Genomic DNA, 25641 nt, shown 5'->3' with positions numbered 1-25641 from the left:
GTGGCTGCCTTGGCTAAGCGAGTGGTGACAATAGCTGACTGTCTGACTCCAAAAGAACTTTTCTAAAACCATACTTATGAGTGGTGAAATACTTTACATTCTGCGGTTTCTATTGAGCAGCCCCCTCCAACCCTTCTTGTCTCTGCAAATAAAACCGTCCCCTTATCATCCCTTGCAACAGTCCGTAGGCCAATCCAACCATCTTCACCAGAAAAAGTATTACAGTTTACTTTATCAAAACCTATATATACGAGTAATAAGGGGATTTTCAGAGGAATTGAGCACATTAAAAGATTGCTTGAAAATCAAGCTAACAAGTGTGCCTTAAATATTTGAAGAAATTGATTTTTTTCTTCCAAGAAGATATGTATCTATATAACCCAAACCTCCTTTTAATGTTGGCAGTTATTGGCACAATTTGGATTCAAATGGTCAACATAGCATAAGAAAATGGCTCTCCCCACTACTAAAATTAGTGTTTCTTAGACCACCGCATTTTTTGTGTTTTTTGATGATTTTTAAAATAATTTAAACTACATAATTAAAGAAAATTACTTGTAAATTGTGTGTTAGCTAAAATACTTAAATAATTTAATACTAATTCACAAAATTGTATACAGCTTCCAATACAAGCACAAGGTACCCATGAAAATTAACGATTGCAAGACTTTATCAAGATAATAAATAAAAAGAAAATGTTAAGAGGAGCAAACTTATTTCATCTCTTATTCTCTTTATAATTCTTCATGATCATAAAAAATTGAGGTAGCATATCAGTGTAACTTTTCAAAATTAACTAATCAAGATCGAACACGCTAGGCTTGTATACGAGTTTGAGGTAAGTCGAGCTCGGTTAAACAAGTTCGAGTTCAAGTACTAACTCCTCACGAGCATCCCAACATGAGGTCTGTTGAATTATCACAATTTGACGAAAATTATATACAGTAGCTTATAATTTGCGTCGTCATGTGCTACATGGGAACCATCATCAACCATGGACTGTGCTGGTTTAGGAAATTTAACTGTAAACAGTAAATTTAGCATGCCGAACGGGGATCAGAACATAAACTTAACAGAGAAAAAGGAGTTCAAATTCACTTTGCAACTTTAAGGAAGACATCTCTCAACTTTTAAAGCTGAGGTTTCTCCCTCAAGTATATTACATGTGAGAACAAAAGCAAGCTCATAGAGTTCAAATTCATTAAATACGAAGGGTGACAAAGCATATTCATCTATAGGGAGGGACATATCACATATGACAGTAGAACAATAACACTTACTTCATTAACAAGGGAATTAAAAAGATTGACCAAGTTTAAAAACACAGGTCAATTTTAGGACATTTGCTTGCTACTGAGATAGAAGATTAACTGCATAAAGGTCAGTAGCAGATGTTGACGAAGAGCCATACTTTATATCATCAGATGCATCACCAAAGATTTCTGAATAAGAATTTGAGCTCTTGTTTTTTCCCTGACCATATTTATCTCTGAGCCCTTGAAACTTTAAATAATCGTCCCCATACATATCCGGATTATTAAGGTTCAGCTTCTGAATTTGCATATCACCTTTAAGCATACTTTTATCATTCTCGTTGCCTCTTCCTTGTTGTAATTCGAACCTAACCTCGGATCAACTAAATCCAGCAAGTTCCCATTTTCTTGTACATTAAGAGCCTGATAACAGAATTATGAGGTTGCAGAAAGAAAAAATATATCCATAAGTTTGTAATCAAATGAACATCATCATGAATAAGATGTCATTCAAGATAATGTACAAATATACTTGGTCTTACCCAATCAAGAAGACAGACGTATTTTACATTTGGACGGTGTTTCATGTTGTTCTTTCCAGCAACAATTTCTAGTGCAACCACTCCAAAACTGTACACATCTGCTTTATCTGTCAAATAACCCCACAGTGCATATTCCGGTGCCATGTACCCACTGGGGTCATAAAATCACATATCAGAAGATTAAGTACAACTGCTAGATAAAATGAGCACAATGTTAAAAAAAGCTAGACTTTACAGGACAGTTAATTTGGGAAAACAGCATAACAAAGTTTAGAATAAATTACTCTGCATTTTACTTTTATGTTATATTTAAAGTAAAGAAGAGCTCTCACATGGTTCCAGCAACTCTAGTTGAAATATGAGTGTTTTCCTCTTCATCGAGCTTGGCCAAACCAAAGTCCGAGATTTTTGGGTTGAGATCTTTATCTAGGAGTATGTTGTTTGCTTTGATGTCTCTATGGACAATTTTAAGGATTGATTCTTCATGCAGATAAACCAGGCCTCTGGCTATACCAGTGCAGATCTTTTGTCTAGTAGCCCAGTCCAGATCCAACCGTGATTTTTCTGGACCTGCAGATGACATTTCCAGACCACCCAATCAGAGAGGAACCAAATATCAAAATAAAGGTACAGTGGAACAGTATTATGCGATCTACTAACAAATAATGTAGACCATGTTAAGAATTAAACTCACCAAACAGAGCCCGCGCAAGACTGTTATTCTCCATGAACTCGTACACCAGCAGCAATTGTTTACGCTCAGTACAACAGCCATGCAGCCTTACTAGATTTGAATGCCTTAAACTAGAAATCATGCCTATTTCATTCACAAATTCACGAGATCCTTGATTTGATTTTGACGAAAGTTGCTTGACAGCAATTACCGTACCATCCAACAATACACCCTACAACATAGAGGATTAAAACAATAGATAGCTTTTGATTTATATTGATATCTAAAGAGAAGGCGAATTAATATTAATGTTCAAAGGTACAATGTGTGAAAAAATATATTGCTATACACCTTGTAAACAGATCCAAAACCACCCTCTCCAATCTTGTTTGCAGCAGCAAAATCATCAGTGGCTGCTTTAATTTGTTGAAAGGTAAATATTCCAGTCTGCAAATCCAACCCTCGCAATGCTGTAGAATACATTTTTATTATGTTAATTATATCTTCCAATCCTACTTGTGATTTTGCATATTCTAGAGGTCTCTTCAATCTTCTCTGTTCTTATTATTTACATCCATACAATTTAGTTTTCTTTTATATCTAAAAATTCTTTTACTGACCAAGCAAATATATCCAATACAAAATATACATATTTCATCGAAAAACTTTGATTCTTTGTCTATTTTTAAATGAACTGTATTAAACAACATCACCTTCTTCCCTTGATATTCGACTTCCCAGATAACCCTTCCACCGCGCAACAGAAAATGTGAGAAGAAGTAATCCTAAAGCAACAACTACAACCGCAATAATAATCTTTTGTTTCCGGTTAAGACTTGAGTGTTTGGGAGGATTATCTGCACGACAAGATAAAAAATAGAGATATAAGTTTTATGATGCAAAGTTTAGTATATTAGACCTATTGATGTTTTTCCAAATAATGAAGGAAGATCTATCATGCATAAAATGTGTGTACTTGTATTTTACCAGATTCTATAGAAATGGCTGATATTAGAGGGCCGTATGTTCCTCTAGTAGGTACAGCTGTTGTCCCCTTCCCAGTGTAAACAAAACGAATTTGTAAAGTTTTATCCTTCACAACAATTGCCCTAATTGTGGATATTACTGCCTTATCAACTCCTTGGGCTTCATGTTGGATATCGTAATCCTTTAGCTTCAGTTCATCCTGTAAAAAGGTGATTAGTAAAATGCAGCACGCTACTTCACTATAAATAAATGTAAATGGCTACCTAGAGCGGTATAGATAACCTGGACATAAACGTCAAACATCCGTCTTCCAAGGCTTTGATAAGAACGATTACCTCTGAAAATTATCTCAGCAAAGTGAAGTTTCACATTCAGAGTCATTCATTCTAAGAACTGATACGTAGTTTGCTGTATACTGACTGGACGTTATATTAACCCCGTAGAAGAATCCTGTATTACTAGTTCCCCAATTTTCATTTGGAAAATTATATTTTGTCGGACCTACTGAGGCTTCGTCCTCTTCATAAATTATGTTGCCGATTGTAACCTTTTTCCCCCACAATTGATATGCAACTAATATTGATCTATAAACATGAAGATGCAGATTAATTAGTAATTATATTCTGCTTAGATAAGTTTCTTGAAAGGAGTAGAGGATGAACAACCAATTTTATACAGCTTAACTAAGTTTCTTCAAAGGAGGAGATAATGACGGACAATGCAACTATATTTGATGCTCTATGCCTTACAAAAAATAATTTTTTTTTCTGCCAAGTAAAGAAATTATATTGTTTGGATTTTGAAGATGCAGGTACTAGGAGGAGAAGAGAAGAAAAAGATGCATATGTTGAGATGGCTCTAAGATAAAATTATTAGCTTAGCATAAATGAAAGATAGATGGGTGACAATTTCAGAGATCTGTGGAGAAGGAATTGAGGGGGAGAGGTGGAAACTGTTGGAAAATGTGGGTTGTGGTCCCACATTTTCAAGTCAATTTGAGTCATATTTTAAATGGACAAATGTTGCATGTGCATAACGAGTAACATTTGAAATGCGTTCTCCTCCGATAGAGCTTTCTGAGACAATTTGAAACACTCAAAATGACTAAGAGATGGATGTGATATGATCATCCAAAGTTGGTCTCTTACCAGTAAAAATTTGTCGAAGAAAAGAAAGTCCCGCATTGATTTTGCAAAGGAGCATACATAGCTTTATATAGCAAAACACTTATATATTGTTCAAATGTGTTACTTATGTATTGCTCCAACATCTACGTGCGCGGGCTGGAGTTGGCAAATCATGGGCTTCTCGAGAGACAATTCGAGGCTTGCGAAGCCTTCGAGTTTTCCCGCGTGTGCGACGTGTGGACACACGGAAACTTGGCCCGAATAATCAGAAACTAATTTTGCTAAATTAATTTCCACTAGGTTTGGGCTTTAATAATTTTTAATTCGTTTTGACTACGGATTATTATAATTGATTTGACGTAATAATAATCAGATTCAATTACGTATTTGATTTATTAACCGATTGATTAATTAACGCGATTTAATTAATTATGCGTGGAGTAGCACACACATTTCCTCGAGCCTATATAATATCGTATTAGGTTTAGGGTTAGTTATTCATTCGATATACAAAACACAGCCGCCTCCTAAATACAAACATTACACTATCTCTATTCCGGTGATAGTTTCTTACTCTGTTCTACTTCGCCGAAGGCGCTGTTCGTGCAATACCTCCGTCTTCTCGTTTTATTCTGGGAGGCTGACGACTCGCACATACAGTGAGGGCCGTAATTACTTTAAGAGACAGTTATACGATTGGACTCGGAAACGTCTTCTTCATATCTTTTTGTTTATTTTTTCGCACTATATTACTCTGTTATTCGCACACACGCACTTATATTATTTACATTAATCACAGATTATGATAACGGAAACAACCGATTCAAGTTATTCTTCAGAGTAAATTGAATTCCTTATCCTGGTCAGGTAATAATGGCAAGTATAATTTTAGTGAAATATATAAGAGATTATACAAGATTAGGGACCAAATTGTGAGGTAGTCACTTCTATGGAAATTAAAAATTCTAGGACGTGTAATGATTTTGTGGAAACTTGTCAATCAAATTCTACCAGAAAAATTTCAAGCAAGAGAATGAAAGGTATCCATTTTAACTGTCCTTTGTGCAATCTGCGTGAAGAATCAATAGGCCACTTGTTTTGGGAATTTGATCAAGTGCAGGAAATATGTATTAAGATTCGTTTGTGGTGGGGAGTCAAGTTGTTAGAGTCTCACACTTATTCAACTTTGTTTTCTCTATTTAATCAATCATGAAATTTATTAATAAAAACAGAGAATTGTGGAGATAAGCCATAATTATGCTGTGGTGGCATATTTTGAAAGCAAGAAATGAGAACATCTTTCAGCGAGTTAGCTTTAATATCTTATCAATTTTCTTATCAGTCAAGAGGACTGCTCTTCTCTCATGCTCAACTCAAGAACTTTTTTCGTGCAAAGAAGCTAGTATTTGGAATGTAGATCCTCGTTGGTGTGCAAGAAATACCTGTACTATAAACAATACTAAGTCAAATTGACAATTTTAAGTAAATTATATGGTAATTTATGTTTGTATTGTGTATTGTAATACTTAAATCTGTAAAAATGTAAATAAATTAGAGTGGAGTATTAATAAACTCTGGAAGAAGATTATGAAGATCATGCCTCGGAGAAAGTGTGAAGAAGCTTGGAGTTGAATAGATTTGTTTTGGGAAAAATATTCTAAGTCAAGAAATCTACAAGTCACAGATTATGTGTTATAGAGAAGTCATTCGAGAACTCCAGAATCACTTATCGAGAAGTCAAGAAAAGCTACTAGAGAACTCAGAGATATCGACAAGTCAAATTAAAGACATGAATATTTGAGATATCGACAAGTCATTTCTTTACTAGAGAACTCTGAGATTGACAAGTCAAAATATCACTAGAGAACTATAAGATATCGATAAGTCAAAATATCATTAGAGATCTCTGAGATATCGATAAGTCAAAATATCATCGACAAGTCTATTTGTCACTAGATAACTCAGAGACATCGATAAGCAAAAGTGAAGACATGAAGATGAGAGATCTCGACAAGCCAAATTCTCTTATAGAGAACTCAGAGACCTCGATAAGTCAAACAACTATAGGGTTATTAAAGAACTCGATAAGTCATTATATTTATCGAGATGTCGAGTTCTCTACATGACTAACTGGAGATCTCGATGTAAAAGTTCAAGTACAGAATGCAGTTCAGTTTAATATTCAAGATTATCAATCAACAAATAAATCAATCACTGATTTGAAAAGTCTACAAAAGCAGCTTGAAGAGTACAAGATCAAAGGCAAAGATTAACTGGCAAAGTAAAGTCACAGGCGTGCAAGGTTAGCAAAGATACACTAAGCCAGAAATAGAAAGATTTGGTTATCCAAAAGTAGGGTTTAGTACATGTTGTTGCATGTTGTGTAAAAACCAGTATTTAATGTTCTATAAAGTGAACACTGGATGCTTTGTTCTAGTTGTAACAAATAGATCTAAAATTTCTTGTAACTCTCAAGAGAGAAGCTGAGTTCTTAACATACTAAGAACCCATAAATTTGTAGCACACTAACTTGATTTTAATATAAAATTAAGTGAGTTTTGAAAGATATTGTGTTCATATACATATTTTAATTATTTTGTTAAAATACATTATCTCTACAATATAGATCACCTTATTCACCATTATTAAAAGGTTCAAAAAGACACGAAAACTGTTTAAAACACATTCACCCCCTGTGTTGTATTCATTACCCAACAAGTGGTATCAGAGCAAAATCTGAAAGTAAACAGATTAAAGATCTTGGAAGAATGAATACACAGAAACTGAGTAGTATTAAAATCCCCACCTTTGACACATCTAACTCTACACATGGAAAAAGAAAATGTTGCTGTTTATTAGAATGGCCAATTCATTATACATTCAGATCCTCAAGAATGGGTCTTTCACTCCTATGGTAAGAGTTGAGGAATCTACAGATGGAGACATGGTCATTACGGCTCATTCTGCTCCTAAGGATCCTTCAGAATACACTGATCCTGAGAAAGAAAAAGTCTCCCTAGATAGTGGCTTGCAGCTGATCTTGATAGAGTCACTTGACAATGTAATGTACAATAACATTGTCAACTGTGACACAGCCAAACAAATCTGGGAGAAAATAGAGATATTATGTGAAGGAACAGAGGAAGTTAGGTCAAACCAAAGGAGGATTTTGGTTTCTCAGTATGAAAGGAATCACTGAAGTTCTTGAAAGGTTCAATAAATTGATAAATGACTTGCACCTTCATGATAAATATTATGTGGCTGAGGAGGTTAACCTAAAGTTTCTGCTCGCTCTTCCTGACCATCTTGAACAGAAAATATCAGCCATTAGAGAAGGAATAGATTTGAGCAGAATAACTTTGGGAGTTCTATATGGAATCTCGAAAACCTATGAACTTAAAATTATGCAAAGAAAGTCATTGAAAACACATCGTGGTCATATTGTTGATGGTTTCAAGTGCTTTAATTGTAAATGACAGAGAAGAAAGTGAAGATGAGTAAGATGATCAAGTTTCAGTTAGTCAAGCTATGGAACATAAGAACAAAGGACCTCAGAAGCAAGTTGTGTTGGAACTGGAGGAAGATGAATATTACACCTTGGATGAATTAGATGAAATGGATCCGTCCATGACTTACTTGGCTAGAAAATTTTCAAATATTAGAGTCAAGAAGTCAAGGTTTTACAAAGGCAATGGACAATCTTCCAACAGTAAGAATTGGAAACCAAAAACTCAGTTCAATTCAGTTAGCAAAAGTGGCTACAAAACATGATATGTGGACAGATCAAAGATAAGGTGCTTCAACTATGATGAGTTGGGTCACTTTACTACTGAATGCAGAAAGCCTAAGAAGGTGAAAAAAGCTAAGGCATATCTTGAAAAAAAAGCAAAGTATGAAGCTCTCTTGAAGAAGCAGTTTGGAAAAGATTATATTGGAGAAGGAAAGAGTTGGGATAACACTGATGTTGATGATGAAGATGAAGAAGTTGGAAATTATGCACTCATGACTTTTGAGCAAGGAGAAGCATCTACTTCAAAATCAAAGGTACCAACTCTAACCGCTATTGATTTAAATTCTAGTCAATATAAGGAGACTGTGGAAAAGATGAATATGGAGATGTTTCACATACACACTAGCTTAGTGGCAGCTACTGAGGAAGTCAGTAGGCTAACAAATGCAGATGAGAAGCTTGAGAGTGAAAAGAAAAAGATGGATCTACTGCTTGTGGAGCTTAAGTCAGTCAAGCAAGAAAATGAATATTTGAAAAATAAGCTAAAATGTGCCAATGAGATTGAAGTTGTATTAAGAGAGAAGATTAAAAAGAATGAAGTTAAGTTGAAATCTTTCAGGAATGCATCTGAGTTGGTTGGACAATACCATGAGAAGAACAACCCATGTGCTAACATAGCTATTGGTCTTGACTATGGTGCCTTGAACATTAAGAAGAAAGATACTAGTGGAAAAGGAAAAGCAACAGAAAATGAAGATGTTCCAGCTATGCGAAAAAAGGTTGATTCACCAATATTCAAAGCATGTGAGGTAGATTTCAGTGAAGAAGAGTTGATCATTAAGCAAGAAATTGTTGATGAAGACAATGAGAAGAAAAATGCAGAAACAACTCCAACTTCCAAAGCTGAAAAGAAGCCCATGGTCAACCAAGATTCTAAGACACCTGTCAAGGAAATGAAAACTGAAGATGCAAGAAAGAAAAAGAAAAATAGAAATGGCAAGATTGGGATAAACAATAGCAACAATTTTGCTTATGTTGCATATTTTCCAAGAAAGCAATGTCAAAAATGTGGTTCTGTGAATCATCTAACTCACCTTTGTAAAAAGGTTGTTAGCATGCAAGTACAATGAAGCAAATGCAAAGGATCCCTACTCATTATGTGACAAGTTTGATTGCATCCCTTGCAACTTGAAAGTGATGAAAAGTTGTCACAAGCTGAGAGTAGACCTCAAAGAAGTAAAAGTTGGGCCTACATCAAAAAGGGAAAATACACAACAGTCAATGAACTCTATTTTATCTAAAATAACTCATTCTGATTCTGCTCACTTTGTTAACAATAAGAAAGTACCCAACACTGCTTGGGTTACTAAACACACTTAAACTCATTGTGTGCAGGGAAAAAAGAAGAAAGTCATATGGATTATAGAAAGTGGATGCTCAAGACATGTGACAGGTGATATGGCCCTGCTATCACAGTTTGAGGAGAAGGCCAACCCATTGGTGACTTTTGGAGACAACAGCAAAGGCTTCACAATGGGATATAACAAATTGATTTCTAGAAATGTTTTCATTGATGATGTAGCATTGGTAGCTAGTCTTGAAGTGAATCTTCTCAGTGTCAGCCAATTTATAGACAAAGGTTTTAAAGTTTTATTCAATAAAGAAGAATGCACTTTTATCAGCAAAAAAACTGGTAAAGTTGCTCTGAAAGGAGAAAGGAAATGAAGCTTATTTGTTGCACACTTGGACTCAGCAAATGAGGATGGAATTTTTTGCTTCTACACCAAGGCATCTGTAGAGAAAAGCAAACTATGGCATAAGAAGTTGTCTCATTTAAATTTTAAAGCAATCAATACTCTGGTTAAGAAGGAGTTGGTGAGAGACATGCCTAATCTGAAATTTGCTTAAGATGAAGTCTGTGATGCCTGTCAAAAAGCAAAAATGAAAAGATCAAGTCACAAGAGTAAAAATATAAATTCTATAAGTGCACATTTGCAACTTATTCACATGGACTTATTTGGACCAGTAAATGTTCAGTCAATTTTAAGAAAAAGATATGCACTTGTGATGGTGGATGACTACTCAAGGTACACATGGGTAGAATTTATGTACTCTAAAGATGAGACTCCACACATCATAATTGAGCACATCAAGAAGATTGAAAAGCAGGCTAAAGATCAAAATTGTGTGAAAAGATTGATGAGTGACAATGGAACAGAATTCAAGAATGCAACCTTAACTGAATTCTGCAAAGACAAAGGCATTGTTCAAGAATTATCAGCAACTAGGACACCTCAACAAAATGGTGTAGTTGAGAGAAAGAACAGAATATTGGTGGAGGCTGCTAGAACAATGCTCCAAGATGCAAAGTTTCCAACTAGTTTTTGGGAAGAAGCTGTGAACACTGCATGTTATACTCAAAACAGATATCTCATTAACAAAAATCCTGGCAAATCACCCTAATCAATCTTATTCAAGAGAAATCCTACTTTGAAGCATCTTCATGTGTTTGGAAGCAAGTGCTATGTGTTAAATGACAACTCTGAATATGTGGGAAAATTTGACTCTAAAGTTTTTGAGGCAATTTTTATGGGATATTTATTGGAGAGAACTGCACATAAAGTCTATGTGATTGAACAAAAGAAAATTATGGAAAGCACAGATGTTACTTTTGATGATGACAAGTGCCCAGGCTTGGAATGCTTTGATAAAAATGAAGTTGAAGCCCTAAAGTTTGAAAACCTCAACTTTGATAGTGATTCTGATGATGAAGGTGAAGTCAATGCAACTCACAGAATAAATAAAGAGTCAACTGAACAAGTGAACCATGAGAATGGATGTTCATCTCATGAACCTGAATTTGATAGCACAAACTCAGGGGGGGAAGAGAGGAAGGTTCTGGTCATGCCAATGATGAAGAAAACACATAAAATTCTAGTCAACAAACTCACACAAGAAAATGGGATAGAAGTCACACTAGAGAAGCAATTATTGGTGATCCAACTGCTGGAGTGAGGACTAGAAGTGCAACTGTAAATGAATGTCTTCATGCATGTTTTTTGTCACAAGTTGAGCCAAAAAAAACTGAAAAAGCCCTTCTTGATCCTGCTTGGATATCTGAAATGCAAGAAGAGCTAAATCAGTTTAAAAGAAACAAAGTTTGGAAATTGGTTTATGCACCAAAGAACAGAAGCGTTATTGGAACAAAGTGGGTGTTCAGGAACAAGATGGATGAAAATGGAATTGTTACCAGAAACAAAGCAAGGCTGGTTGCAAAAGACTACTCACAGGAGAAAGGAATTGATTATGATGAAACTTTTACTCCAGTTGCAAGACTTGAAGCAATATGGATTTTCCTGGCATTTGCTGCACATTCGAATTTCAAGGTATATCAAATGGATGTGAAGAGTGCATTCCTTAATGGTGAGTTGGAAGAAGAGGTTTATGTACAACAGCCACCTGGCTTTGAAGATCCAAAATTTCCAAATTTTGTATACAAACTACTCAAGGCTCTCTATGGACTTAAACAAGCACCTAGAGCTTGGTATGACACACTGTCATAATTTTTTATTAAACATGGATTCACTGGAGGTACTATTGACAAAACTCTCTTCTACAAGAAGCATGGTGATGATATGATTCTAGTACAGATCTATGTGAATGATATTATTTTTGGTTCTACTAATGAAAAGCCGTGCCAAAGATTTTCTAAGCTTATGCAGAGTGAATGGAATCTTCATCATCCAAACTAAGTATGTTAAAGATTTATTGAAAAAGTTTGGCATGACTACTGTTCACCTGCATCTACACCTATGTCTACAGCAACAAAGTTGGATGAAGATAAAAAGGGAAAGAGTGTAGATATTTCAAGCTATAGAGGAATGATTGGATGATTGCTTTACTTAACTGCAAGTAGACCAGACATCATATTTCAACATGTCTGTGTGCAAGATTTCAAGCCAACCCAAGAGAATCACATTTGATGGCTGTGAAGAGGATTTTCAGATACTTAAATGGAACTCCAAACTTGGGATTATGGTATCCTAAGGGAACTGGTTTTGAAGCTCTTGGATACACAGATGCAGATTTTGCTGGATGCAGGACTCACAGAAAGAGTACTAGTGGAAGCTGTCAGTTTCTTGGACAAAGACTTGTATTCTGGTATATCAAGAAACAACAATTTGTGTCAACTTCTACAGCAGAGGCTGAATACATAGCTGTAGGGAGTTGATGTGCCCAAGTGCTTTGGATTAGAAATCAGCTAATGGATTATGGCCTAGTGTTACACAAGATTCCAATCATGTGTGACAATACTAGTGATATATCTATTGTGGCTAATCCAGTTAATCACTCTAGAACAAAGCACATTAATGTAAGGTACCATTTTATTAGAGAACATGCTGGAAATGGTACTATTGAGCTCATTTTTGTTCCAACAGAAAAATAATTAGCTGACATTTTTACTAAACCTTTGGATGAAGCAACTTTCACCAAACTTGTAGGTAAAATTGGAATGCTAAATTCTTCATCCTAAGGTAAGAACTCAGCTAATATTTTGCAGCAGATTAATTTCTACTAAATCAAAATTAATTTAATTTGATTAGAAATTAACTGAAATATGAATTATAAATATTTCAGAAATCTCTGCATATTTATTTTTCAAAATGATAAAATTCAGCTTGGAATTTTTCAAATTTTAAGTAAACTGCCTGGTTGTTGATTTACATTCTCAATATGTAAAATTAACACAATGCGGAATCAAAGTGATCAAAAGTATATAGAGAACTGAGTTCTCGATAAGTCTAATTGACTTATCGACAAGTCATTCTAAGACTTCTCGAGTGAGTTCTCGATAAGTCAATTTCCTGACTTCTCGAGTGACTTCTCGATAAGCTTTATTATGACTTATCGATATGTCATTGTAGAGTTCTCTAATAGTGTTAACTCATAGAGTTCTCTACAAGTATAATTTTTGGACTTATAAATATCTCAGAACTGAAATAATTTAATCCAATAAATTATTTTGGTAAAATACTTTTGATAAAATTATTCTGATTTTATTTTGATTTATTCAATAAAAATTAAAATAATTCAGTCCATTTTGGACAAACTGGGAATTTATTTGACACCTCGATAAGCTTATTTTCAGTTCTTTACAATAATAAATAAAATGACTTATCGAATGTTTTTCACCTTTCAAAATGACTTCTCGATAAACTAATTCCAAACGTCTATTTTTGAGTTCTCGACAAGTCATCTGCTTTTACTATAAATACCCAGACATCTCGACATACATATACTTACGCCTTCGAGAACTCCAAGTGACCAAGCTTTTTTAATTCCAAACCGATTTCTCTCTCATTTCAAGTCCTTTCTCTCTAATTTCTTTTACCCACTGATCTACACATTCACAACAATGGCAGCAAACATTATTATACCCTTCATCCCAAAGGAGACCAACTTCCTTGCATTTTTAGATGCAAATCAAGCACCTGAAACTTTCAAGAGCTTTATCAAGTTCTTGTCTGAAACTTACTTTCTTGAAGCTCTCACAGCTAATCCAGTTCTCTATCTGGATATACTCGGTGATTTCTGGAACACATCTGTAGCGAGGACTGTTGTGCATGAAGACCAGTCTTCAAGTATAGTGTTTAATTGTCAAATCAAAGGACAACAGATTGAGATAACTAAAGTTGATATGAACCTAGCATTGAACATTCCAACTGACAAGGTAGTAGGGATTCTAAATCAGGAGGAGCTGTATTGAAGTCTTGGATTTTACTAAATACTCTGAGAAGATTAACCTGTCTAGCTTGAACAAGAAAAACCTGATAAGAGAGTGGTCTTTTCTGTTTGATTCTATGATCAGGATTTGACAACATTTCTAGTGTTGTGCATAAGAATGTCTACTCAATGGCTCACATCAAACTGATCAATGTAGGACACTACATTCTGGAGGAATTGAGCACAAGGCTCATTATGTCATTCACTTCAAGAGATAAAGAAATTTGTCTTCCAAGATTCATTATGTCTGCTTTAAATCATAAAGTGAAATACATACATATGCTTGAAGGTATAGATAGGTCATTAATAGGTAACTGTAAGCAAGTGTCCAAAATTCTATTTGGATCACTTACTACTAAAAATAAGGTACGGGTAGGTCTTAAGTTAACACCTTTCATGATTGAAAGATTTAAGACCTATCATTACCTTATGCCTGACATGAGGACAAATGTAGTTCAATCTAGTGCAATAATGGTTCATGATCTCGTGGAAGCACAAATACAGGTACACCCACAGGAACCTACCCATGTTGAGCCTATTTCTTCAAAACAAATAGCAGCTAGGAAACCAACCACTTCATCCTCTCAAAAGGGTGAAGTGAGTAAAAAGAAGAGAAATGAGATAACCCGTATTGTAATGAATGAGAGTGATGATGAACAAATACCAACTATGTCACCCTTGGTCAGAAAATCAAAGAAGGCTAAGCAAACTGAGTTGACCACTCAAGCCACCTCTGTATCATCCCAAAAGGATGCAGTTGTACAAATGGGGTCAAAATAAATTCTAGAGACATCCTCTCAACAGGGTGTTTCTATTGAAAAGAGTATTCTCCCCAATGCATCTTGTAATAAGTCTGCACCTGCACTAGATCAAGTTCTAGTGTATGAAAGAAGAAATAAGGATGGCACACACAGTGAGAGCACATCTATTGAAGCTTCCTCATTCACTCAGGGGGAGCCGCCAATACTCACTCATGATCAAACTCTCTCAAATTTCTTCTTCTTACCATGTACTTGAACCTAATTCTCAAGTACAAGCCCATTCAAGTGACTTGGTTCAAGAAACTTTACTCACCACCCAAACACCAAATTTAGATGGTGCAAGGCTACTAGCTGGGGTAGACCTTGATGACATAATCGCAAATATGGGGATTCAGTAGTTTTTATTGAAGACCCCATTATGATCACAAATGTACCTTCATGTGCAAATCAGCCTTCACAGGCTGTTAGGTTTGAGGGTAGTACTTCTGAGGGGGAGCTATCTAAATCCTCTCCAATTTAATTGAAGGTTCCAGTTTCAGGAACAACTCCCCTCAAAACCCTAGCTGAATTTGCATTAACAATTGATGCTAAGAGTACAATTGTCAATTACCCTGTTATGGAAGAGGCAAGTATAACACATTTAAGTGACAATGTGGTGCAAGACACACAAGGGTTTGAGGCTATTACAAATGACAGTGGCACATTCAAATCCCCTCCAATTCAATTGGAGGTTTCAACAACTAGTAGAGAACAACATATTGTCATAAACACAAAGAAATCTATGAGTCAAAATGTGACTCTTATCACAGGTGGTTCTGATCCTACACATCAACCCTCAACTTCTCAATCTCAGCAACCACATTTCATCTCACAATGGCTACAGACAACTGATTCTCAACCTACAACTGTGGATGATCTTCTTGTTGAGCAAATTTTTGGATTAGCAAACATCTTACAGCATCTACTTACTTCAGATATGAGCAATCATGACTATCAAGCCATTCTGCTAACATACAATGAAGAAGTTAAAAAACAGAAGGAGAAAATTGTAAATGATGTAGAACAAGATGGGAATGTGGCTGCATGGCTGTCGAAAGATTTTGTTTTGGAGATGGATCAGGTCTCGGCTAGGTTTAGGGATGAATATATCACTATTCTTGGAAGTAATGCCAAGGCCTTGACTCCACAGGATGTCTATAATGCAACCACTGAAGTTTACAAAGCTCAACTCAAGGATTTTCACCTATTTGGTAAAACTCTAAAACTAAAGTTGACTGGTCATGGAGATAAAATAAGGAAGCTAGTGAAAGAGAAAATGGATGAGATCATACCTTCTCAAGTCAAGATCACCTCAAAGTTTAAACACTTTGTTGACCAAATGTCAAGGCTAAATCTGACTTCTATGGAAACAGATGTTAAAAATCTCATAAAATCTTTCATTGCTCTCCATGAAGTGGTTCAACAACAAATCACAAGTTCAAATGACACAAAGCTCAAGTTAAACCAGCTTCACCAAAGCAGATATGAGCCTTCTGCACTTCTCATGGAGGGTATCAAACAAGCTATGCAAGACACATTTGGCCTCTCTATTCCTTCAAGTTCTCAACAACTTGTGTCTACATCAACTAATCTCCAAATTCAAGAACTTCAAAGTCAAGTCTCCACTCTGCAAACATCCAATGACTCACTCACAGCTCAAGTGCAAGCTCCCATCTCTTTGGTGCAGAGTCAACAGGCAGACATTCAGACCTTGGTGGACTCTCACAAGCACTTACAAATGCAAAATGTTGTGGCTTTGGGAGCTATCATAGGAAAGCTTAACATACCTCTGCATGCACTTCAAGACTAAGGGGGAGATAGAGGCTAGGCTATTAAGATCATCTACTCAAACTGTCCAAGCTACTGACAAGAGAAAATCTCAAGAAGTTAATATTGGAATGGAGAGGCTTATCAGAGCAGCTGAGGGACCTAGTCTAAGCAGGGAATTTGATGAATTGATCAAGGCTCTTAGGGCTTCTCTAAATAACAATTTCTTCACTTACAAGAAGGCCTTGGACAGGACAATAAACTCTATAAGGGTGATCTTAGTGACAACGAACAATTTTTAGGAGAAAAGGATTGTGATCAATATAAATGACTCGGGGGTAGACATATGTATGCAGGTGTCCCTTAACTATCTTATCTCTAGAAGGACATCTGAGTTGGACATTCAGATAAAACAAAGTTCATAGAGTGATTCATGAAGACACTCTTTTGCTAACTGAATTGAAAAAGGCTCAAATGGCTGCTTTTCCAGAAGCATATTTACAGCCAAGCAAGGGAGTGGCATACATCTGTGCTACCAACAAACATTGCAAACACTTCCAAATCCCTAAGCAATGTGTCATGGCCAACAAAAAGTTCATCATGATTCTAAAGTCTGATTTGAAAGTTAAGCAAAATAAGACTGTTGAAGATGAAGAAATGATTAAGCTGTTAGAGAGATATTTGAGGACTTCTGAAGCCAACTTGCCTAAAACTCAATTCAATAAGGATGACTTGGATGATGATGAGCAGAACAAAGATGATCAAAAACCTTCTGGATCAAACCCAAGTCAATCCTCCAAGGCAGCTGGAAGCAAAGATAAGAAGAAGGAGGAGAAAAAGAGAGGTGATGAGAGAAGAAGGAAAAAGAAGGAGCCAATTCAAAACCACACCAACAAACCCTAAAAATCCAAATTAACCAAGCTCAACCCTATATGCCAACAAACTCAAATACCAGACCATCTCAAACCTCAAAGCCTAAATACTTGTACAAATAGACTACTAACACCTTTCTGAAAATACCAATCACCTCAAGCCAAATATTTCTCAAGAAAATCACAAATTTACCTTCTGTCAATCCGTCACTTAAAATTCACTACAAGTCTGTTGGGAGGAAACCTAAGAAAGAGCAAGTTACTGAGAGGGCCATTTGGAATTTTTACTAGCAAAGTGATTTTCAACCTCTAAACTGGTGCAACTCGGATGAAGACTACTTTCAACAACTAGCTGAGGAAATAGTCAGAGTGTGGGTTGTAACACTAAGGGAAGCAAGAATCTCCTAGGAGGATGGGTCCTTCACATTTCTTGGCTGTAACTTAATGGATACCTTTTCACCCACAGAAATCAAGAGAGTGATAAGCTTACTGAAGGATAAGGATACTGCAATGAGGGCATGAAGATCTGTTTTAGCTGAATGGTTGATAGTAAGGGAGGAAAGAAGAGAAAGAAATAATGCTGAATATGAGGAGAGGAAGAAGAAGTATGAAGAGAAAATAAAAATATACATTCAAAGATCTGAAGATCTCAAGGCAAAAGGGATGAGCAGAATTTCCAAGGATGGAAGATTTCTAAATGTCAAAGCTAACACATTCTCAAAATTCAGGATTGATTTGCTAAGTGGTTATCAAAAACCTGACAGAATCAAACTTATGGAAGCTCTAAGAGGGACACCAATCATAGAGGAACTGGAAATTCTTGTATATTTAAAGGACCTAGTGAAGAAATAGGAGATACAGTATTTCTCTTATGCGTATATCCGTTTAACTCAAAAATCACCTAATGTATAAATGTTGTATTTGTGTCAATTTGTATGTATAAATCTATATTTCCATTATAGCTTGGGGTTAGTCTTGTTAACAGGAATGAAATTATGATAAGCAATCTTCTCACAAATTGGGGGAGATTGTTGTGCAAGACATGCATGTACTATAAAAAGCTAAGTCAAATTGACAACTCTAAGTAAGTTGTATGATAATCTATGTTTGCATTGTGTATTGGAACAATTAAGTCTATAAATATGTAAATATATTAGATTGGAGTATTTTTCTGTAAATAGTTCAAGCCCAAGAATGAACTCTGGAAGAAGATCATGAAGATCATGCCTCGGAGAAAGTGTGAAGAAACTTAGAGTTGAATAGATGTGTTTTGGGAAAATATTCTAAGTCAAGAAATCTACAAGTCACATATTATGTGTTATAGAGAAGTCATTCGAGAACTCCAGAATGACTTATCGAGAAGTCAAGAAAAACTACTAGAGAACTTAGTCGACAAGCCAAATTGAAGACATAAAAATTTGAGATATCGACAAGTCATTTCTTCACTAGAGAACTCTGAGAAATCGACAAGTCAAAATATCACTAGAGAACTCTGAGATATCGACAAGTTAAAATATCATTATAGATCTCTAAGATATCGATAAGTCAAAATATCACTAGAGATGTCTGAGATATCGATAAGTCTATTTGTCACTAGAGAACTCTGAGACACCGATAAGCAAAAGTGAAGACATGAAGACGAAAGATCTCGATAAGCCAAATTCCCTTATAGAGAATTTAGAGACCTCGATAAGTCAAACAACTATATGATTATTAGAGATATCGATAAGTAAAGTCATGATTAACCGGCAAAGTAAAGTCACAAAGTAAAGTCACAGGTGTGCAAAATTAGCAAAGATACACTAAGCCAACAATAGAAAGATTTGGTTATCCAAAAGTAGGGTTTAGTACATGTTGCATGCTGTGTAAAAACCAGTGTATACTGTTCTATAAAGTGAACACTGGATGCTTTGTTCTAGTTGTAATAAATAGATCTAAAATTTTTTGTAACTCTCAAGAGAAAAGCTGAGTTCTCAACATACTAAGAACCCAGAAATTTATAGCAAACACTAACTTTTTTTTATTTAAAATTAAGTGAGTTTTGAAAGATATTATGTTTATATGCATATTTTAATTATTCTGTTAAAACACATTATCTCTACAATATAGATCACTTTGTTCACCATTATTAAAAGGTTCAAAAATACATAAAAATTATTTAAAAAACATTCAACCCCCCCCCCCCGTGTTCTATTCATTACCCAACAATTGTGCAATAATAGCTTCGTTCTTTTTAACCAAAAGAGCTAACTTTATGTCAAATCTACTCAAAGATTTTGAATGGTTTTTTGGAAAATGTGGGTAGTAGTCCCACATTGTCAAGTAATTTGAGCCATAATTTGAGTAGATGAATATTGCATGCACATAACGATTGACACTTGGAATGCATTCTCCTCCGAAAGAGCTTTCCGAGGCACTTTGAATCACTCAAAATGACTTAAAGATGGATGAGATATGATCATCTCAAGTTACTCTCTTAATAATGGAAATTTGTGGAAGAGAAGAAGGTATCACATTAATTTTGGAAACGAGCATACATAGCTTTATATAGAAAAACATTTATTTAGTGTTCAAATGTGTTACTTATGTATTGCTCCAACATCTACGTGCGCGTACAAGGGGTGCAAATCTTGGGATTTCGAGGGACAATCTAAGGCTTGCAAAGCCCTCGAGTTTGCCCGTGTGTGCAATGTGCGGACACGAATGTAGCAAAAAATTGGTCTGAATAATCACAGACTAGTTTTTCTAAATATAATTTTCACTGGGCTTGGGCTTTTAAATCTATTCATTTTGATTACAGATTATTATAATTAATTTGATGTGTTAATAATCAGATTTAATTACTGATTTGATTTATTAACCAACTGATTGATTAATTCATTTTAATTAATTATGCGTGGAGTAGCGCACACGTTTCCTCGAGTCTATAAAATAATGTATTAGGCTTAGGGTTATTCACTCATTCAAAATACACCACACAGCCTCCTCCTAAACACATACCCTACTCTCTCTATTTTGGTGATAGTTTCTTTCTCCGTTCTAGTTCGCCAAAGGTGTTGTTCATGTAACATCGTCGTCTTCTCGTTTTATTTTGGGAGGCTAATTAATCGCACATACAGTGAAGAACATAATAGCTTTAAGGAGACAGTTATACGACTGGACTCGAGAGCTTCTCCTTCGTATCATTTTTGTTGGTTTCTGTTATTGAATATGCATTAATCGTAGATTTTTTTCACATGGGTTGCATTCAGTGATGGGTTATGAGGTCAATAAATCTTTATACGAGATTTTAGATTACTTCTAAAGTTTGCATGTTCAGGTCCAACAATCTTTCTGCGGGGATTTTAGATTCGAGTTTAGGTTATGTTAAGATAAGATGGGGGAAGACATTAATCGGTTCTGATTTATGCTTTGACATTACAGTGTCATTTTGATGAAGATGGGTCCCTGGTTTTTGCTATTTAAGAGTAATTAAAGGAAGGTTGTAGTATTATCCGAGACGACGTAGTTTAAGTACTCTTTATTTCCTTCATTTTAATATATTGTAAGTGGATAATGAGTGGTGACTCTGAGCATATAAAGAGGATTTTATCAAACTTGATGGGTAAGCAATGAAATAAATAATTTTATTTTCTTTTAATTTCTCTTTCTTCTTTGTTCTACAAATGAAACCCTTTCCACACGTAACAAATTGGTATCAGGGCCATGGCTGGGCCATCGCTCCAAAAACATTAAAACACTATTAAAGCCATAGAAGCACAGCTCGAAGAAACTCAAACAAAAAGCTCCCAGAAATATGAAGAAATGATGCAGCAGCTTGCGGAAATGGGGGCTCGGGTCTAGGGGGTTGCTACCTAGATGCAGGTGGACAGGGATCTTATGTCCAAGAAAATTCAAGGGTTGTCTGATCAGTATCAAACTCAAGCATCCTGTATCCACCCTCTTCTTCCACAATACAACACCAGTAAGCATTTACCTCTCATAACTTTACAACTACTACTCAAATTAATTCCAATTCTGCTCTTAAATTTGGTCATAATGTTCCTCCGCCTTTACCAACACCAAACTCACAAGCTAAGAACAATACCTCTAATTCTGCAACTAAACTATCACTAAAAACCTATACATTTGTTTCGCTTATACCCACCACACCACTAATTAACCCTCTCATAACTCCGGTAATTACTCCTCAACCTAACCCTTATATAAACAGCCATACCACTTGGCAGAATACTAGAGAACCACCGTATTTTCGATCTACCCAACCACACTACAAATTTCCCAAGGATTGATTTTCCACGTTTTGATGGAAAAAATGTGCGGGGATGGATCAGCAAAGCAGAAAAATTCTTCATGCTCAATCCGGTGTTAGATTCTCCCACCAAGGTTATCTATGTAGCCTTATATCTTGATAATGAAGCCGACTACTGGTACCAAACCATACAAGCTGAATACCTCAATCTTAATTGGGAAAACTTTGTCCCCCTTTTCTTACGTCAGTTTTCCACAGGTATCCAAGGCAATCTCATCGAAAAATTTAATTAGCTTACTCAAACAGGGTTTGTTGACAACTATATTGCCCAGTTCGAAGAGTTACGAGGGTATATGATGAGCACTTACACTCTACAAACAGATGAGTTTTATCTCTCTAGTTTTCTCAGTGGGCTTAGACCTGATATCGAGCAAGCCCTCTATATCTATAAACCGTCCACTCTGCAGGAAGCAATTGACAAATCTAAGGAGCAAAAAAAAATTCATCAATATGATTGAAAAACATATGAAGGGTGCTGCAAAATCTTATTCAGCTGGGTTTAAACCTGCACTGGAGAACAATGCCAATAAGCTTTGGAAAAATCCTAATCATAGCCTCTCATTCTCTTCTCAGGGTCTAGAGCTGGAACCTAGTAAAACATCAGGACCCGCTACCAACCGTGCTCCATTTATCCTCAAGATATCACCTGCAGGGATGGAAAAAAGGCGTGGGAAAGGACCATATATAATTGGGATGAGATTTTTATTCTGGGGCATAAATGTGCATGTCCCCAGCTTTATTTGATGGTAGGAGAGGAGGAATCAGATTAACAAGAGGAATACACACCATAGTTACTCGAGCCTGAGCTTGAAACCACCATAGAGCTGGATTGTGGTGTTTCAATTCACGCCATTACAGGAACACAAGGACTCCACACATTAAAGTTAGCTCGTCTTAAAATCCTCAACATGTTCAATAATGAAAGTGCAGTTAGCTGATGGCACCACAACTCACTGTCATAAAAAGGTTGAGAACCTGCAATGGCTTATGGGTGCAAAGGAATTTAACTCTGATTTCTACTACATTCCTCTGGGCAGTTATAATGTTATTCTCGGTGTTCAGTGGCTAACTCAATTAAGCCCGGTTAGTTTTGATTTCTCTAAGCATGAAATTTCAATACGTTGACAGAGAGTTAAATTGACATTTCAAGAAGCAAGTGCGGTGAATGTTGAATACAAAGTGTCATCCAACCAGAAAAAGTTATTAAAATATGAGGATCATGCTTGGTTTTTAGTGCAGCTTATTACGGTTGAATCCCATCCCAGTCATAAAGACAATGAGGTGAAAATACCCCCACCATACACAATCAGTCATTGATTGTTACTCTAATATTTTTCAGAATCCAACATCCCTCCCACCATCTCGAAAAGAAGACCATTTAAATCCAATTCTGGAGGGAAGCAAGCCAATTAATCTTAACCCTTACAAAAGCCCTTATCTTCAGCGGATTGAGATTGACATATGGTCAAGGAAATGCTCGACAGTGGAATAATAGCCAATCTCCATATGATTCCCCGGTTTTGTTGGTTAAGAAACGGGACAAAATTTGGCGCTTCTGCGTAGATTATCGTGCTTTGAATGTTATAACAGTTAAAAATTGCTTCCCCATCCCATTAATTGAAGAGATGCTCGACGAGCTGTATGGTAGCACCATTTTTAGTAAGCTGTATTTACGCAGCGGTTACCATCAAATAAGATTCGATGAACAAGACATACAGAAAATGGCGTTTAAAACACAACTAGGCCACTACGAGTTTGTAGTGATGCCTTTCGGGCTTACAGACGCCCCAGCCATATTTCAAGGGGTTATGAATGAAATTTTCAAAGACTAAATTGGAAAATATACCCTGGTATTTTTCGATGATATACTAATATATAGCTCAACCCTGGTGAATCATAGTCAACACCTACGGCTAGTCTTTCAACGGCTCCGTGACGATAAACCGTATGTCAAGCTTAGTAAATGTGTATTTTCTCAAAAACACATTGAGTACTTGGGACCATTATATGTAGCAAAGGAGTAGGGACAGATTAGTCCAAGATTGAGGCAATTCAGAATTGGCCTAGTCTAAAAAACCTTAAGTCACTACGAGGATTTTTGGGCCTTACAGGCTACTACCGTTGATTTATTCATAACTATGGCGCTCTCAGCCGCCCACTCACAAACATGCTCAAAAAAGGAGCATTCTCCTTGTCAACTCAAGCAGAGCAAGCTTTTACACAACTTAAAAAGGCTATGTGCACGACTCCAGTGCTTGGCTTACCCGATTTCTCAAAGAACTTTGTTGTGAGTCTGATACATGCAAAACAGGCGTTAAGGACGTCTTAATGCATGAGGGGAAACCACTCGCATTCTTTAGTAAAGCTATATAACAACATGACATGGGGCTCTCCAAGTACAAAAAGGAACTTTTAGCCGTAATACTTGCTGTACAGAGGCGGCGTGGTTATCTGTTGGATAAACGGTTCAATATCCGCACAGAACAGGAGGCACTGAAGCATTTACTATCCTAGAAAATTACCACACTCATTCAACAGAAATGGTTAACGAAACTTCTCGGCTTTGACTATATAATCGAGTACAAAAGAGGTCGCGATAATATAGTTGCTGATCCTCTATCGTGCCTCCATGAAGCTATGACACCTGAAGAATCTATTGGATTGCAAGCCATAACGGTGGTACTTCCTAAGTGGAAAATTGATCTCCAAAACTAATGGGAATAGGACCCATAAATACAGACTATTCTCGCTCAATTCGCTGTAGACCCAACTACAGTCCCTGATTATTCTCTCCAACAGGGTGAACTTCGATGACAAGACAAATTGCATGTGGGCCAAGTAGGCGATTTGAGAGCATCTATTATAGAAAACCTACACGGCGGTAAAGAAGGAGGCCCCTCGGGGATAAATGCTACCATCAAATGAGTTGGCACCTTATTTTGGTGCCGACACTTATCAAAGATGTTATGTCTTTCGTACATGCATGCGATACATGTCAATGCTTTAAAATAAAGCATATCCAATATCCTGGACTTTTACATCCCATTCCCATTCCAGAGCAGTCATGGGAAACAGTAAGCATTGATTTTATAGAAAGCTTACCCAAATCTCATGGTTACGACACTATTATGGTGGTAATTGACTAGTACACCAATTCTGCCACTTGATACCTCTTCAGCACCCCTTCACAGCTAACAAGTAGTCCAACAATTCTTGGATCAAATTATGAAGCTTTATGGACCCTAAAATTTTAGATTTCCAATCGAGATAAAATCTTTACCAGTTATTTCTGGTCTGAACTATTTTCTGCCCTTGGCACCGCTTCTCATCTCACTACGGAATACCATCCCTAGTCGGATGGCCAAAGTGAACTCCTGAATCAATGCGTCGAAATATATCTTCTCTATCTTTCTCACTAGAAACCAAAAGACTGGTCCAATTGGTTAACCATGGATGCTTGGTGGTACAACACTTCACATTACTCTTCCATGAATATGACGTTGTACCAAGATCTCTACGAAAATGTACCCCCTAGCATCAAGTATCACCATGCCCAAAATACTAAGAATGCAACAGTTAAACAATTCCTCCGCCAGAGGGCCGAACTTCAACCAATGCTCAAGAAAAACTTACAGAAAGCACAAGAAATGATGCGCCTTTATGCCAATAAACACCGTTCTGAGAGGAATTTTGCTGAAGGAGATGTAGTCTTTATTAAAGGACATGCCTTTGGTCAAATTTCCCTTAAACACAACAAAGACAACAAATTTTCTACACGTTACTTTGGTCCCTTC

At 36.2% G+C, this 25641-nt stretch overlaps 1 protein-coding gene and 1 pseudogene across 14 annotated transcripts in view; both read right to left on the bottom strand.

The window, feature by feature from the left end:
• Positions 1-1069: 1069 nt before the first annotated feature.
• On the bottom strand, positions 1070-9505 carry LOC141678191 (putative LRR receptor-like serine/threonine-protein kinase At1g53430; annotated as a pseudogene).
• LOC141678192 (uncharacterized) overlaps positions 7443-25641 on the bottom strand; it is a 30041-nt gene continuing 11842 nt past the window's right edge. For 4 of the 14 annotated variants that reach the window (XM_074484445.1, XM_074484443.1, XM_074484450.1 and 1 more), the window contains one exon: positions 9774-10237. In XM_074484445.1, the coding sequence (XP_074340546.1) occupies positions 10146-10237 (92 nt within the window). In that variant the 3' untranslated portion in view covers positions 9774-10145. The other 10 variants (XR_012557638.1, XR_012557639.1, XR_012557641.1 and 7 more) reach the window with 10 other exon arrangements.

Source organism: Apium graveolens, chromosome 8 (genome assembly GCF_009905375.1).
Source record: "Apium graveolens cultivar Ventura chromosome 8, ASM990537v1, whole genome shotgun sequence".
Taxonomy (NCBI): Eukaryota; Viridiplantae; Streptophyta; class Magnoliopsida; order Apiales; family Apiaceae; genus Apium; species Apium graveolens.
The sequence above is the reverse complement of the archived record's forward strand: the minus strand, read 5'-3'. Positions and strand labels throughout refer to the sequence as shown.